Below are 16582 nucleotides of genomic sequence, written 5' to 3'. Positions count from 1 at the left end.
TCCTGCGGGGATGACGGTTGCAGGGGAAGCCCTTTTTACCTCGGCCTTTTCGCGTTCGAGAAAGCTGGGCAAGAATAGCGGTTGGTTGGCCTCTGATGGCAATGAACCCTGACTATTAATCCGATAGCCGCCACAGCCAACAAAGCAAATACCGAGGCGAAAAAGGAAATGTTAACCAGCACGACAAATGGGCCACGCACACTCTAGTTACTATTCCTCTCAGTAAATCAAAATGACAGGGGCCGACAGCCATCACCAGTGATCTGATATATTTTCCCCCGAGCCAGCAAACGACAGCAACGTTGGGAGCAACTGGAATGCCATGGCTGCTCAGGCACAACGATTCCCATTGTTAGCCAGACGCGGGCATCCCTGCGGAGCAGCCCCCCTGTGAGACAAAGAGTCTCTTTTTCCAAAATTCTTCGCCGTGGGTCTCGCCAGGGGCAAACACGACAGCAGAGGTTGAGGTTGGCATTTGCCTGTGCAACCCAGATCCCAAACGACGGAGTACAGAAAAAGTGGGATTACTGATCATCTGACCACAGTGTCGAAAGTTGGAACTACTTTCTCGTCTCTTCTCTGTGCTGTATCTGTCGTGATTGAGACAAGCCCTTCAAACCCGGCACGGTAACACACACGTCCCAGATCCGCTGCGCTGGAAACGACCCTTGTGAACCGGAACCCTGGAATTTGCGGCCCCTCTCGCCATCACTTCTCTCAATTTTCTTATTTATCCATGTCGCTGTACATCTTTGTCAGTATGCAACGTCGTTGGGCCGTGCCTCCTGGTGTCGCGGGGACAGGAAACTAAGCTGGCGCGCAGGACCTCGGACTTATCCGTCTCCCAACACACCCCCATTCCACATGTGCCCCCTGCTGAACGAAGGAAAATGCGGCGATGCTCACTGTCAGCATGGCACTGGGTGAATCGAAGCAAAATGGACAGCATAGCATGTCAAGATGAACACGATGTCGCGGGGGTGATTGTACGGAGTGGACGACGTCAAAGGGGCCGAAAAAAAAAGAAAAAGAAAAGAAAAGCATCGCAAAATAGAGGGATAATTTCAACGACAGAATTGTACGACCCGGCTTGTCTCCCCCGTCCTCTCTTCCTTTTTCCCCCCTCCCTTGGAGGTCTGGGGGACTGGGACTGGGACCTACTCCAGCTCGCGTGAGCTCCTGAGCAGATTGCGGGCAGTTCACATCGACCAACGTGCTCTTCCCGCAAAGCTGTTGCCCGGAATCGCTGGACGCACGAGGGTTCTTGGACTCGTTTTGTGTAACGAAGGGGTAGTTATACCGTACGACACTCCGATGGCCCATTCGCCCCCGTCGTCGCACATTCCCGAGCTTTTTTTTACCGTGTCGGAATGCAGAACAAATCTTGGACCAAGGCCGTCTAGCAGGCCGTCCCCTCGTCTTGTACCCTCTTCCGCGTTTTGTCGTGGGCTCATCGGGCGAGTCATTGTCATCACCTGATAAAACCGTCGTCGTCGAGACAGCTTGTCCGTTGGTTTCGTATTTTGCGGGCATCTAATCTCGGCCCCCTTTGTGTCGAAGCTGACATATACACCTCTTCCCGTGGTGCTGCAACATCGCAGCAGGGAGGCAGAGACATCCCGCCCGCCACCTGCCCCCGTGTGTTCGCAGCTTGGCTGACCATTGTTCAAGGCCCTGTCTCTCGACATCTGCGCCGACTGGCTCGGAGCTGGGGTAGCCTCGTGTATATTCCCGAAAGGTCCAGTCGAAACCAAAACAACAACAACAAAACCACAAGCTTCTCGGAGGAAAGGAGGCGAACTCTGCAAGGCCGCTTGGAGAAGAAGTGAAATGACGACGAAGAATCATCATCACTATCATCAGGGTACGTGAGCACTGAGCGAGAGCTGAGAAGGTGTCCAAGTCACGCCTCTTGCCTCGCTCCTACGCATCGTCGCACTTGACAGTCAACCAGCTCGGACCAGAAGCCGTCGGCCGACTCTGCCACGACATGGAAAACACGTCCAGGCTAGCCGTCTTCCTCCAGCCCCCAGCAAAGGTGCAGGTCGGTGGACATCTACACCCGCCGTTTACGGTCGAGCTCTCCAATGCTGGAGACGGCTCTCGAGGCACGTACGTGGGAAACGTCGTCGTTCTGCGCACGGTCGGAAACGAGGACGCCAGCAAGCTTGTACAAGGGATAAAGAGCGTCTCTGGGCAACTCAAGCATGGCTCCAGAGACAGCTACCTCTTTGCCTTTCCCGAGTTGCTGATCTCAGGAGTGGGTGAATTCCGTCTGCGCGCAGACATTTACAGATTTGAAAACGCCCTGGAGCTGGTCGGACAGGTGGAGAGCAACAGAATCACCGTGGATGGAAACACGGCGCCTCGTGCCATGGCGAGTAAGTCAAGGGTCGCCAAAGGAAACGCGGGCCGGGACCGGCTCGAGCTCCACGAACGTCAGTCTAACCATGGAGCTGTGGCAGACGGAGAGGAAGCGAGGATGAACATGGCCCGAGACGCCGGTGCGCCTGGAACGAAACACGGCGGCTAGCAGATTCACATGGCAGTGATGCTCGTCAAACCGTGGCGGGCGTTGCGAATGTTCCAGGCATGGCAATCAGTTGGGATGCCGTAGAGCGGAGAATCTGATTTGGCGTTGGAACCGGACCACATGCGGCAAGCACGCACCCGGCCCGTACTCAAGTCGCAGTAGGAAACATGGCAAAATCGGTAGCCGGGAAGAATCAAGCAAGCACGCGCATTTTCCACCGCTACCGATCCCAGGGGCATGGACTGAAACTCGTGCCCCCAGTCAAGAGTGATGTCAGGCGTGTAAAGACTGCGCCGAGCTTCGAAACGCCACCAGCTCCCACGACGCCATGTGTCCTCACCACCGGACCAAGCAAGCTCTGGGAATCCTGTGCCAAGGGTCCCGCGCCCGCTCGGCCTCTGCGGCCGTGATGCCCCTCCATGCCCGGCCCCAATATAAGGAGACGCCGTCCCCGGCCCCCCGGCCACGGACAGTCCGTCCAAAGCACCAAGCGAGACCTAGGGCCCGTCCGATACCGCACACAAAGGGAAGCCGCCGACGCGGAAACGCGTCCGCCAAAGAGAAGGCGTTCGGCAGGCAGGCACCGATTGGCCAGCGCAAACGTGGACAAAGTCCCTAACGCAGTCTCCACCCGCCCCCCCGCAAAGCGACCCGTTCCCCAGACATCCCCTGCTAGCCCTCATGTACATTTTCCATTTTCCATTTTCCATTTTCCGCTTTCCACTTTCCATCCTGCCCACCCGCTCGGCCAAAGGAAAAAAAAAACGACCGAAAAAAAATTAAAAAATTAGGTCGCGACCGGCAGACATCCAAACTTGTCCCTCTAGACGCAGGTCTGACTGACCATGGTCTACTACTATACATCCAGCACCATCGACCCCCCGGGCCTCATCTACGTCGGCAAGGACAAGTTCGAAAGCACGTCGCTCCCCCTCCCCCTCCCCCTCGCGACCGGAATGCTGACTCCTTCCGTCCTGCTTCCTACCTCCTACAGATGAGGATCTCATCAAGTACGGCTGGGAGGACGACGTCTGGGTAACCCCCCCCCTTCCGGCAGACGACGAGCAGCACCACCGCGAGAGAGACTGACGCAGCAGCGCCTCAAGTTCCACGCCGACAAGCTCTCCAGCGCGCACGTCTACCTCCGGATGCGCGACGGCCAGAGCTGGGACGCCCTCCCGCCGCCGCTCGTCATGGACCTGGCGCAGCTCACAAAGGCCAACTCGATCGAGGGTGAGCCGCCCCCTGCCCCTCCTCTCCTCCCAAGCAGCGAGCGGCGACGGCCGCGGGCCGGGGCGCTAAAAGAAGGGCGTCTCTGAATCGCAGGCAACAAGCGCGACAACGTGACGGTCGTGTACACGCCGTGGAGCAACCTCCGCAAGGACGGGTCCATGGACACGGGCCAGGTGTCCTTCAAGGACGCCCGCAAGGTCCGTCGCGTGCTCGTGCCCGCGCGCGACAACGCCGTCGTCAACCGCCTCAACAAGACGCGCGTCGAGAAGAGGCCCGACCTGAAGCGGGACCGCGACGACCGGCTGCAGGTCCTGCGGCGCAGGGAGCAGGACGCCCTGCAGGCGAGGGTACGTACGTGGCTGATTGTGTGGCCCTCGTGTGTGTGTGTGTGTTTGCGCGCGTGTGTGTGTGGTGTGCCAGACGGGCGTGCCGGGAACCTCGAAAGAGCTCACTAACCCTCGTCTTTTGCACGGGCAGAGAAAAGAAGAGGCGCGGCAGGCGCAGGACTGGAAGGAAAAGAAGTGGGCAAAGGACCATGCGTACGATGACATGTTCAGCGAGGAGAACATGGCCGCTTCTAGTAATCAGGACCGCGATGCGAATTGGGAAGACGACTTTATGTGACGCTCTCTTTACCCCTTTGTTCACGACGACAAGAGGAGGCCCCGACGACGATGAACGACTGCTTGGTTGCTACGGCGGGAGATGCCGCGCAAACAAGGCATTCGTTCCTTGACTACGCTGTCAAAAAAAAAACCCAGGGGGGAATTGTGGTATTCAAAGCTGCAATTTCATCCGTGATGCGCTTCCCCGCCTTCGTTATCGTCGCGACTGAAGGAGTGTCCTGATGTTGACGCATGAATCCCACCGTTACATGGGGACATTTCCAACTCACATTACAAATGACACACCAAAGGAACCCTTGTACCTCACCCGCTCATCCCTATCCTCCGCGTCCTCGCAGGACGGAGCTGCTCTAGCCGACTTGCCAGTCCCCGTAGTTCAGTAGACGGCTCCAGTCGCCGCGCACTACATGACGGTTCTTGATTGCTTGGAGTCCCGACTGATGTGGGCGAGCTTTCCGCGTTTCGCTGCCTGGCGCTCGGTGGAGTGGGCGCAAGCTCCGGTGCCTCATCGCCTTCGTACTCGACCAAGTCTCCTGGTTCGTCCTCGTCCTCGCCCTGGCTGGCGTCTCTGCGCGTCACCACAGGCTCGCCCCCCGGAAGACGGACCTCGCATGCCTCGAGCGTCTGCGCCACGTCGAGCAAGAGCACATCCATTGGGCAAATGTAGGCAACTCGCTTCCGCTGGCTCCAAGCCAACACGTGGCCGCACACCTGACCGTGGCGACGGTCCACCACCCAAGCTCCGCTGTCGCCGGGAATGCCCATCGGCGGGCTTGGCCTCTTGGAATTCTTTTCTTTGCCGTCCGTTGCCGTGCTCGCAACCTGATATGTGTGGCTTACCGACCGTCGACCGTACATCTTCACACTCGTCAGGGCGGGCAGAATTTGTCCGCTTCCAAGGCCGCTCGTCCTTGCAACGCACTGCACCTCCATCCCCGGCAATGACGATGCGGGCGCAACCGTCGTCGGTCGCAGCTTGGCGCCGTTGCCGCTCGGATCGCATCTCGCCTTGCCGTCGGCACAACGAGGCATGGCATTTTCCCCAGGGAAACGGTCGTCGGAGAACTCAAAAAGAGCCCAATCTACTTCGTGGATGAGGCCTTGTGCTTGCGTGCGACGGATGCCGCTGGAAGCATACACCTCCCCCAGACTGAAAGTGTCTAGATGGTCTTCATCTTCAGTTTCAGGACAAGGATAGAAGCCCTCCTCGACGTCGTCCAGGGCTGGCTGCGTCACCACGTAGCCGCTGCCGCTCCCAGGCTCAATTCCAGGAATATCTCCCGGCTCAAAGTCTTCCTCCTCCTCATCGTCGTCACCGTAGTCGCTGGTGATGTCGGTTTCCGAGTATGGCTCTGATCCAGCGTCTGATAACTCGTACCCAAAACCTCCATCGTCCCCGCTGCCCCCCATAAACTCAGCGTACCAGTCGTGGCCTGGAGCCGCGCTGCTGCGTAGAGTTTCCGTTTGCGTCTCGTCCCTGTCTGGGCGGTCGAGCATGTGATGGACCGTCATGCCATACGGCTTGTCGTCGACCAAGACGAGGCCGCCGAAACTAACTGGCGGCAAGTGTCGGTCGCCGATCCATGCTCCAATGCTAGCTCCATTTCCCGGGTGTTCCTGATACTCTGAATTCACTGCCTCTACCTCCTCATCGTCTCCGTCGGCGGTTTTTGCTCCAGCCAGGGACCGGGAAACTGACTTTGACAAGCGTCGGGACCGTAGAACGTGGCCACGGCAGACCTTGAGCGCGAATTCAGTTGAGTCGTCAAAGAATTCGCCAATTCGTTTCTTCAAGATTGCGCCAACTTTTCCCACCGAAGTACAGACAACCAAAACAGTCGGCTGCGTGGTCTGAGGACTCGTTCCAACTGATTCCAAAGATATCTCAACGGATTCGGGGTGCTTTCGACAAAAGTGGCGAAGAGCCTGGTTAATCTGGGGCATCAGGATGGTGTTCCACTTATCCACAACGTCGGGTGGAAGTGGTACGTGAGGGTACAGCCTCATTTTCTGCTTGCCCGAAACTTCTGCCAATATGTTGTTAGTCGAGCGCAGGGCTGAAGCAGTCGGAGAGGCTGCCCTAACATCGGCATCCGCTCCCAGCGGCTGCATTCGTTCAGAGCATGTGAATCCGGAGTCAGACTGCGGCAACGGGGGTATCTTGTCTGTGGGATATCCAGATGGTGATTCTACATCTTTGGGAAATTCAGGTCGCTGCTGCGCCGCGATTGTATGGCGCACCTCCTGATACACACTCTGCTCGAGACCACTCACGTCGTCTAACATGCAACAAGCCTCCAGAAACCGTGTAGTCTGCGTTTGTACCGTAGATAAAAGTACCTCCCCGCCTAGTTTTCCACTTGGCTCATCATCAACTGCATGCCAGCAAGCTTGGACCGCCTTCATGTAAATTGTCCCGCATCTCTTTGCTACCCGGTCTAAAGCTTCCTCAGAGTCAGAGATGCAGGGACATAAAGCGGTCTTACAGTCCTCGAGCCTGGTCCACAAGCCGATGGACAGTAATGCCATAGCAAGTGAGTGCAATTCGGGAACACGCTCATCCGTAGTCCCGCGGAGGGGGGAGCTTTTCGAGCTGTGGGGATCCAATGGATGTCTCCAAGGCGACAACTCCGACGTAACCTTGTCTTCTGGGAAGATGTCGAACGAAGACACAAGCGGTCGGCGAATGTCGACGAGACGACTCATTTTGTTTGCTTCTTCCGCACTAACGCTGCCAAAAGATATGTTTTTAGCAGCCAAGTTACCGTGGGTAACACCTCGGGCATGCATGTCGAAGATGGTGTTGGCAAGGTTGTAGGCTAATCTGAACTTTAACTCCAAAGGCGGCTCAACATGAGACGAGAGGAGGTCGTCCAACGTTGGAGGATTATACAGGGGGCGCGTCATTAACAGGGGGGTCTTGAGGCGCTCCACATACAGAGCGATATCCTCGAGCGGATCAGTAAAGACATGGAAGGAAGGCGGAAATCTGTATACAAGGCCGATTCGTGAGTTCTCCAAGTCTTCAAAGTATCCCAAGAGACGTGGTAGACCCGTCCAGGTCCCTGGAGGACGTTGGGGAGCTTGCTGTAGGCCAGACGACAGCTTTTCGAATCGTGACATTGAAGGCATAATTCCTGTCGCCGAGTAAATTGAGTCAAACGTGGCATATTCTAGAAGTAGAGGCACCCAGTGTGATTCGGTGGTAGCATCCTGAGTTAATTCAGAATATACAACCTTGTTCATGGAGACAACCTCCCTGGGGGCGGCTGCGGATGCATCCCGCGGCTTAGGATGAGAAATGAGTGTCGTGGGGTCGATGTGCTGTGGTGTCTGCATGCGGCTCGACTCGAATGGCCTGGATTCATCGGTACCCAGCGACTTATACGTAGTCTTGGACATGCGTCTAGCAGAGTATCCGGACGACATCGTGTGCGACAGGTTGTACAAGGTGTCAATCGAGGCAGTTAAATCGAGGATAAGATCCTCAACCCGAGCCTTGTCCCGCTGGACTAGTGCAGCCTTCTTGTCCGGCGATGGTCTGCTCAGAGCAACACGATCCCTCCAGCTGCGCCAAAGGGTTCTCACCTCAGCCATGATGTCTTTGATGGTGAACATGACGCTTCCCAAGACCTTGCTCAGGCCGGCCTCTGAGAGGGATTCGTCAACCTCTGCGGATTGGTCCGGGCCCGACCACACAAGACCCCAACTAACGTAGCGGTCATTTTGGATGCGAAGTTTACGATGAAGCCTCCTCATCTCCGGGTCCTCTTCATTCTGCACAGGTTCAAAGACGAAGTCACTTAACATTGTGGTGTCATAGTAGAGGCGGCTCAGTCGGCGTTGACACCGCACTCGACAGTCGATGGGTATGGAGGAGTCCATGGCGTTCGAAAGTCTCTGTTCCTGCTGCTAGCCGTCTGGTAGTCGTAGTCGTCAACAGGTCGCCGTTACTTTAAAACCCAACGTCCCGCCACTAACGGCAGCAACGGCAGCAACGGCGCCCAAATATTCCGGATCCAAGCTTGAGCGGGCAAGTGTGCAGAAGATGATGAAGAAGGGGAGAGAGAATGGCAATGCGTGTTGCCGTTGCCGTTGTCGTCGACCGTTGTCGTCGTCGTCGTCGTCGCCGCCGCCGCCGCTGCAGCTGGCATCGGCCTTTAGCTTTCAGAGAAGCCTAGAATGTCTTCGTCCGCTGTCATTTTTATATGACTGCCTGTAATGGAGACCAAGGCGACATTGACGAAAACAAAAAAAACGATGATCGGATCGAATTGGCGTTGAGTGCGCGAGTTGCACAGTCCGCCATTGTGGGGAAGGAGCGACGCTCTCGATCCTGTCCCTGTGCGCGAAATGCTGCTGCCTGAAGGCGCAACGTCTTTCCTCTGATGATCTGATTGGTCGCTTTTCTACCTTGCTCAGACTGCCGGCGATGCCCGGATCCAACTACGTACGTATTCTTTCACACAACGTGGCGTTTCGACTCAGATTCTACGACGCGATGAAGATATTTTCATCCCTCAATTTTCAGAGGCGCCCGACAGTCCGACGGCCTTGAAGATACTTCACTATGGCCGACATCTTATCAATATCATGATTCATGCAGCTGCTGGCTGCCCTTATTCACTGCACGATGAACGATACCTTGACGCGAGTTATTTGGCCTTGATGGATATTTAGCTTGCTTTGTTTTATTTGGTTTCATTTCCAGTCATTGGCAGAGGCTCTTAGGACAAAGTTTCCGGTGACGCCTCGCAAGGTCCAGTATATAAGTAGTACTGGTATATACCTGCAAAGATGCAAATATATTATACATCATCAGCCCACCCTAGAAAAACGACAGAACAACACGTCCCACTTATTTTTCTCTCTTTTCAACGTCATTTAGAGGTATTTTATATGCAAAGGCGCCGAGGTGCTAACGTCCCAATCCTCCTTCTTTTTCTCGTCACCAAATATTCTGAGGGCATACACAACAAACTTGTACTTGCCAGGAGGCGCATAGTTGCCAGAGTCGAGGCGGCCGTCCCACGGGAAGTTGTTCAGACCGCGGGTCCCCCAGAGGGAAGGGAAGTTGTAAGGCTGGCCAATAGTCTTGATGCCATGGGATTCAGTTGTCAAGTTCTTGGGAGGGCACGTCGTCAGCGGAACGATGTCGGCGCGGATCTTTCGAGAGCCAAGATACAGTGAAACCGTGAGCTGAGGAAGAGTGTCGTTGGAGCCCGCGTTACCCGGTGCGGGAATCAAAAACGTCGAGTTTGGGGGTTGGGGGTTGGACTGTTTGTCAGTCGACTTGGAGATCCAGGTGTTATTAGCACCCAGAACCGGGGATTTGTGCAGGGAACCGGTGAGTCCCTGATAAGGAAGTGACAGAGACGTCCCATCAGTGCCATTGACAGCAATGTAGCCGGACCATAGAGCAAGACGTTTGGCATCCAGACCTTGAGGCGGCGTGGGAGAAACACTGATAGACTTGGATTGGCCACCGTGGAGTGTAATGCTGGTTTCGCTGAACTGAATGGTGGCGGCGGCGGCCTCGATAGCCTGATTCGGGAACGGCTCAACAGCGGACGACTCTTTACCCAATGCATACATGGATATGGCGGGAGCGTGTGTAATCTTGTAAGTCACCTTCTCCTTGCCGGTATTCTCAAGCTTAAACTTGAGCTTCTTGACAAAGTGGTCAGTGTCATTGAATGACAAGCTGGAAGGCGAAAGAATGGTGGTGGCATATGCTGCATCATATGCCTGGATCAGACCACCGCCCTGCTGAGGGACAGGCGCCAAGAAATCGTAAAATTTACTGCCATCATTAAAGAGTTGCGGCTTGGCGTTGGCAGAAAGCAGATTCTGAATCAGCGCAGGATCGCAAGCACCGCGGACCTCGCGGATTAGAGCGATAATGCCAGCGGTCTGGGGACAGGACATGGATGTCCCGGAGAGGACGGCATAACTGCCCAAGGCCCGGGGATAAGTGGAAAGAACATTGCCGCCAACAGCACCAAACTGAGGCTTGGCGTCCATTTCCCAGGTCGGGCCCCAACTGGTAAACGTGCTAAGGGCGCCACCAGTAATGGTGTTGTTGGAGCTGCTGACGTCTGTGTCGGCCTTTTGAGGGCTCACCATCTTTAGTGTGAGTTTTTTGCCATCCTTGAGAGCATTGATAAAATTTGTGCCAGTCTTGCCGTCAATCATGGATGCTGCCTTGATGGAACGAGGGGGAACCGCCGCAAGGTCCATAGGAATTGCGCCGACGGGATTATTGTTGTAAACGACGATGTACTTAGCACCCTTGGCGACGGCATTGTTTACCTTCTGGGAAAATGCGCAAGTGCCCCGACGGATCAGGACAATGTACTTGCCGAGATCAGGCGTGTTGTCTGGAAAAGGGTCGCACCCGTCATTCGGGATCGTAGGGTCAAGGCTGTTGGACCATGCCGGCAGCGTGACGCCGTCCCAGTCAGCCGGCTCAGACGGAACATAGCCGAACTTTACATCGGCGTCGCTGTCAATCTGGTACTTGGCGCTGTAGAGGAGAGCAGGGGTCTGGACGTTGTCAAATGAAGCAATCGCTGAGGTGTGACGACCATTGGCGGCAGTGCTAGCATAGAAGATGCCTTCTGCGCCCTCATTGCCAGCAGAAACAGTGCAGGGCACGCCCTTATCGACGATACGGGAGACGGCCACAGCCCATGGCTCCTCAGACCAACCGCTAGGTCCACCGATAGATGCAGTGATGATGTTTGCGCCATCCTGATAGGCCTGGTTAAAGGCTGCAATCAGAACATCGTTACCGGCCTGGCCCTTGCAGCCAAAAACACGGTAGGCACCCAATGTAGCGCCGGGAGCGGTACCACTGAATCCGTACGAGTTTGGCTGGGCAGCGACAATGCCGGCAACATGCGAACCATGGCCGCCACAGTCCATGGGATCGGAATCGGGGTAGGGAGTGTTGGAACCATCATAGGCATCGCCAACCAGGTCGGTTCCGAAGGCGACCAGGCAGCCCTTGCCGAAGCAGCCCCCCAAAGCTGGGTGTTTGTAATCAATCTTGAAGAATCAAGTCAATTCATGGTATCACTGTGGATGTTGCTCCAGGAAGGGCGTGAGGGTCGGATGGCCAGGCCACGCTGACTTACACCAGTATCGACAACGGCAATCTTAACGCCCTTTCCAGTAATTCCCTTGGCACGAAGCTTGTCGACTTGAGTCATGACATGAGGAGAAAAGATGTCGGGACTTTCATCGGCTCTTGATGAGAGGAGGCCACTCGGCGCCTTGGTGTTATCCTGTGCAACCCACTCTACCTTGGGTTTTGGCATGTTGAAAAGCTGGACCGGGTAAACAGCCTTGACGGCCGGTGTGGCTGCCAGCTTCGCTGCCTTTTCGTGGGCCTTGTCCACATCATGTAGTTGAACGGAGACACCCTTGAACAGCTCGTAGTCGAGCTTCATCCGGGTAGTGCCATCCTTGCCAACCGACCGTTCGAAGGCAGCAGGATCCTAAAAGGAGTGTCAGACGAGGCGGCATGGAACCAACATGTCACGTCGTTGCGTCGCAGAAGGGCTCTTCCACTGGAACGAATAGCTTACATGGCCTTCCTCGAGTTCGAAGATGTAAGCTCCCGGAACGAAGCTCTTGACGACTTTCTTGCTGTGAGCATCTGCCGCCAGAACCATTGCGGCTGCCGCCACAAGCGACAAGACGAGTGAGAGTCCCACCATGTCGGCTTACATGCAAGCCAGGGAGTGAGACAGAGAAGATGTGAACTAGTAGGAACGACGGCAGTGAGTTCACAATCCTGGCGGGACTGTCAAAGGCAGGAGGGCCATCGTGGTATACTATATAGCCACGAAGGGAGACTTTTGCCGCAGCTCATAGCTTCCACTTCCATGAATTATGACTGTCCCCCGGCTGACCTTCTGCATCAATATGCAAGTCCCAGAACCGGAGTCGAGATGGAGACGCAGCCCCCCCGGTCACCTGTGCATGGCCCAGCAAGGGACTTTGCGGTCTTCCATAGGTCACGTACGGAGTACGCCGTAAGTGAACGGCGTTGGACACCAAAAGCGAGATAGGCGCCGTCATGTTCGCTAGCTTGGGTTGCAGTACATGAAAGACCCGGGTTCCGTAGAGCAGGGGTCGGATTAGTGTTGGCATGGTTGCTAGTTTATATGCTCCAATCTCCAGAGTCTAGAGCGTCACACTGCTGGACTCAAGCCGCGAGGGGGAAAAAAAAGGAAAAGGAAAAGGAAACGAAAGGCCCTAACGCATTGAAATACTTGCACAAACATCGGTTGTGGCCAGACACGAACGATTGATGAGACGGATTCCAGGTGCCAAAGCGCAAATTTCACCACCGGCACGGCACGTGAGTTAAAGAGGCGACCCGAGAAGCAAAGCGGAACATCGTACTCCGTAGATTGGCGTGTGGAGTTCATTGGCTGGACATGACGACCAGACTCTCTCAAGCAAGCGGCACGCGCCATTTAACGCAATTGGGAGGTCCCAGGCCCGATTGATGACCTAAAATTACCGTGTGCCGATGCATGTAGCAGCCCGGTGTAGTCTGACCTGCCAATGCCGTCTGGTGTACTCAAACAGGCGTGGAAGACATGCTGTAGCACGTCAGACAGAACATACCAGAGAGGCTTGACTTGACTTGACTTGACTTACTAGCAACTAGGGAAGGGGTGTTCGCCACGTTTCCAGAAAGCACGAGAGGCTCACCAAGTGGTTGGGGAAATGGAACCAGACAAGACATGCCCGGATGTATGTTGCTGAACATGTGGATTCGTGCGAGTCCCAGACGCACGACTTGAAGCCTTGCATGACTGCTCAGAATATGACCCAAGAACACGCAGTATCTTGGCTAAAGCAAGTATACCCCGAGGAACGGGACAACCTCAATCGACGGATAGGTCCAGAGACAGTCGGCCGCAAGTCTTGGTCAATGGTCGCTTACCGACTTGTCGGCTGGTGAGACAGTGGACCACCTTGCCTCGCGACGGGCGCTCGCTGTTGGGCGAGAGAAATTTTCTCCTCAGGAACAGCGAGCTGAGTAGGCGTGGCAGAGCCTATTGACAGGCGGGTTGCAACGAGGACTGGTAAGATCGTCAGTCAAACACTTGCAAAGCTGGGTCAGAGGAGACCTGGAGACGACAACATGTGGCCTCCGCACGAGGCCTGTCCCTCTTCACATGTCACCCAGCATCGGCCTCCGTCAAATGAACAGGCGCCTCCTGCTCGGCGTGGCCGTCATGCGACAGGCAAACTTGCGTTATAACTAGATGGTCAAGACACTGCACGCCGACCTTTTCAACTTGTCTTGGACGATGGAGCAATATACAGGCCCGTCGCTGGCCAAAACGGAGCACCATGTCGATGTCGGTACGTGACCATCCCAGAATCGTATGCTGCCGTTGTAACTACCACTACATGTTTATCGATCCTCACGTCTAAAAGGTTACATATCGCCGGCCCTGGTCCCCTAATTGCGCTAGGGAAGCGAGCATACATAAGTCGTGTGGTGGAGATTTTCGGAGGCCAGACCATTGGTTTCGGCAAGTCATCGCTTTGCTTGGTCCCCAGACTAGAGATGGTGCAGTGGGGTTACTGCGTACATATCGCGGAGGAGCAATCCATCGATATCATCCCAACAATCTTCGCACAAGGGTCGACGCGGAGACCCTGGGTTCGTCTTGCAATCTTCTCCACTCTGGAGCGGTTGAAGGTAGTAATCTCCATGGTAGGGCCGTCACCTCATTCGTAGCTGCCCAGTTTGGCTAATGGGACATGGGGATCAGCGGCTGGTGGCTATAGCTCTGGGGCAGCTCCAGACTGAAACTTTCCGGCAGGTCATCCTTTTTGCTTCTGGCGTAATTGGCAATAGGCGAGACATTGACGGTTCGCTGAGGAAGTCATGTGTTCCATCATCAACTTGGCCACTTCAAGCTGGCCGTCAGGTGGCCTGTGTGTCAGTCGGTGCATTTTGCCAAGAGGAAGAATGATGATACTAAACATACCCTGTACTCGCGTACTTGGAGAAGCATCTTTTGGCTGGCTTAATCCAGGAGGTGTAAGTTACGAACTTTTGTTCGATAGCCATGCTAGCCGTGTCTGGCGGATTGACCCAAACGTTCTGTCCTAGCCGCCACGGCAATAACACAGCACAGTTCCCATTCGGGCCACGGGCAGTCAATTAATCGGCAGCGTCCAAGTCCCGCACCAGACAGCGAGATCACACTGCAGGTATTGCAAAGGCAGGGCGGCGGTTCGGCGGGGTAGAACAAGGTGTCGTTTGTTGTTGGAGTAAATAAGAAGGACATTGTGGAACAATGGCTGCGATGGCCATTCGGAATCGCTGACATGCTCCATGTCTCTGTTGCGTGCTGCGTGCTGCTTGCTGCTTGCTGCGCGTTGTTTGTTGAGCTTGTGGAAAATGTCGTGCACCGTGTGCGTGTTGTTTGACACGATCAAATCCCCGCGGCAGGAGCAGGCCCAGCTGGCTCCTTCCCAGCGACGGTAGTTACTCCGTACTACCGAGCAGCTGCTTGCAGGACCAGGAATTGAGCACTTGCATGCTCACCTCTCCAGGTCTGCTGCCGACATCAAACCATCTCGCACAAGTCAAAATTATGCAGGACCTTTGCAGCACGACCTCCAAGACAGAACACAAACGAACCCCGTATCCCCATCAGACAACGCCGTCTCTTATCTATACGGCCATCACACACACGCGCAGTCAAACACCCCCGGCTCGGCTCTGTGCTCCCATACGCAATGCCAGGTCCTCGGCTGCCGACCTCGGCTGCCGACCTCACGAAGCTCAAACAAGGGTTCATTCACCCTTGTCCCTGGGCCTGCGTCGCGTAAATTGGCTAAAGCGACATGCCCGTGATGCATTCAGGCTTGCGCCCCCCCACTCCTCGATTTGGCATGCGCCATGCCCATGATATGTCCTCTGGGGTCGTTTGTCCCAGATATCCCGCCACTAGATCAATATTCACATATACCTTCCCATCTCGGCCGGCAGCTACGATGTCACGGTAGCACAGTGACACAATTCGGTGACTAGACCACGTCAGGAGAGCGGCTCCGACGGTGGTTTCGGCAGCCAAAGGCACGATGCGTTCCTGCTTCATGCATTGTGCGGTGCCCGTGTCTCTGGCTTGTGCTGTTCAGATGCCCCCTCTCAGGGCAACAAGACCAGCTACTAGTTGCTCGGTGGTGCGCGGACCAACTTCAGGTCGTGGACTTTGGACAGGCTTAGCACAGGAGTTCACTGCCGTACCTGTAGATCATCTGATGAATGTCACGCCCGCACGTTCGCGTCCCTTCACCCCTGGCTCCCTGGGGAATCCTTCACATGCCTGCACCTGCGGAGAGATTCGCTCCATGGCGAGAACTCCTTGGTGGGACGAACCGTTGCCAGCAAACAGGCGTTCAGGAACCAAACAAATCCATTTGTCCTTTTGCTCAATGGAAGCCAATTTACCTTCCGCAACTGGTCACCCTGGCAGGAGCTGACATGCAAGGCTCCGGGTACGTGGTAGCTTTAAGCATCCTGCATCGAGGCTTGACTCTTGCCGCACCAGCAGCCAGCGAGGGTGTGAGGTGAGCCGAGTATCAGAGCGGAGTCAGATGTGGCATTCAGACCAGACAATGATGACATACACAGCGCAGTCCATCGCAATCAGACAGCTGGGCGCACGGTTATTTACGGAGAAGAGTGACTATTTAGTTAGTTCTATATGCAACCCGTCCCTTTGTGTCGTCCGGCACGCCCGTCGCCAACCAGCCGCCCCGGAAAGCACCGAGCAAGTCCAACTCCTTCATCGCAAGGTAGCCAGCGTGGCCGTATTGACGGTCCGCGCACAGATAGACACGAAATAGAATGGATATACCCGCCATAGTTGGCGCGTCTATCCTTCTTGCCTTCCATCCCCTTCCGTCTTCGCGGCATCAACGCGTGTCCTGTCAAGAGCGGAAACCCACGTAAGCATGTCTGTCGCACGTCACGTCTCACACCAGTTGCGTACACCCTATTAACTTATACTAGTTAGTTAGTATGTCCACCTTGCTCACCGTGTAGACCGCAATTGAGCCCAGCGACAGGCGGCGTCGCAGGCCCGTCTTCGCATCTCGTACGGAGTACCTCGAGACAGCGCCCGAGGCCGCAGAGAAATGC

The 16582-nt window shown here is 55.5% G+C and overlaps 4 protein-coding genes across 4 annotated transcripts; 2 read left to right on the top strand and 2 right to left on the bottom strand.

Annotated features, from left to right (window-relative positions):
- Positions 1-1990: 1990 nt before the first annotated feature.
- On the top strand, positions 1991-2533 carry MAM_05219 (uncharacterized protein; the record flags this gene model as incomplete). The annotated part of the gene is made up of 1 exon (XM_040824017.1): positions 1991-2533. The coding sequence occupies one exon, from the start codon at positions 1991-1993 to the stop codon at positions 2531-2533; it is 543 nt and encodes a 180-aa protein (XP_040678176.1).
- A 419-nt stretch (positions 2534-2952) lies between these two features.
- On the top strand, positions 2953-4390 carry MAM_05218 (uncharacterized protein; the record flags this gene model as incomplete). The annotated part of the gene is made up of 5 exons (XM_040824016.1): positions 2953-3216; positions 3402-3543; positions 3602-3766; positions 3860-4113; positions 4187-4390. The coding sequence occupies 5 exons, from the start codon at positions 2953-2955 to the stop codon at positions 4388-4390; spliced, it is 1029 nt and encodes a 342-aa protein (XP_040678175.1).
- A 305-nt stretch (positions 4391-4695) lies between these two features.
- MAM_05217 (Protein kinase-like domain protein) lies at positions 4696-8202 on the bottom strand (the record flags this gene model as incomplete). The annotated part of the gene is made up of 1 exon (XM_040824015.1): positions 4696-8202. One exon carries the CDS (start codon positions 8200-8202, stop codon positions 4696-4698), a length of 3507 nt encoding a protein of 1168 aa, XP_040678174.1.
- A 1074-nt stretch (positions 8203-9276) lies between these two features.
- MAM_05216 (subtilisin-like serine protease PR1C) lies at positions 9277-12116 on the bottom strand (the record flags this gene model as incomplete). The annotated part of the gene is made up of 3 exons (XM_040824014.1): positions 9277-11442; positions 11532-11894; positions 11985-12116. The coding sequence occupies 3 exons, from the start codon at positions 12114-12116 to the stop codon at positions 9277-9279; spliced, it is 2661 nt and encodes an 886-aa protein (XP_040678173.1).
- Positions 12117-16582: the final 4466 nt, after the last annotated feature.

This window comes from Metarhizium album, assembly GCF_000804445.1.
Source record: "Metarhizium album ARSEF 1941 chromosome Unknown scaffold_12, whole genome shotgun sequence".
NCBI classification, from domain to species: Eukaryota; Fungi; Ascomycota; class Sordariomycetes; order Hypocreales; family Clavicipitaceae; genus Metarhizium; species Metarhizium album.
Note: the sequence above shows the minus strand (reverse complement) of the source record. Positions and strands in the feature narration are given on the sequence as shown.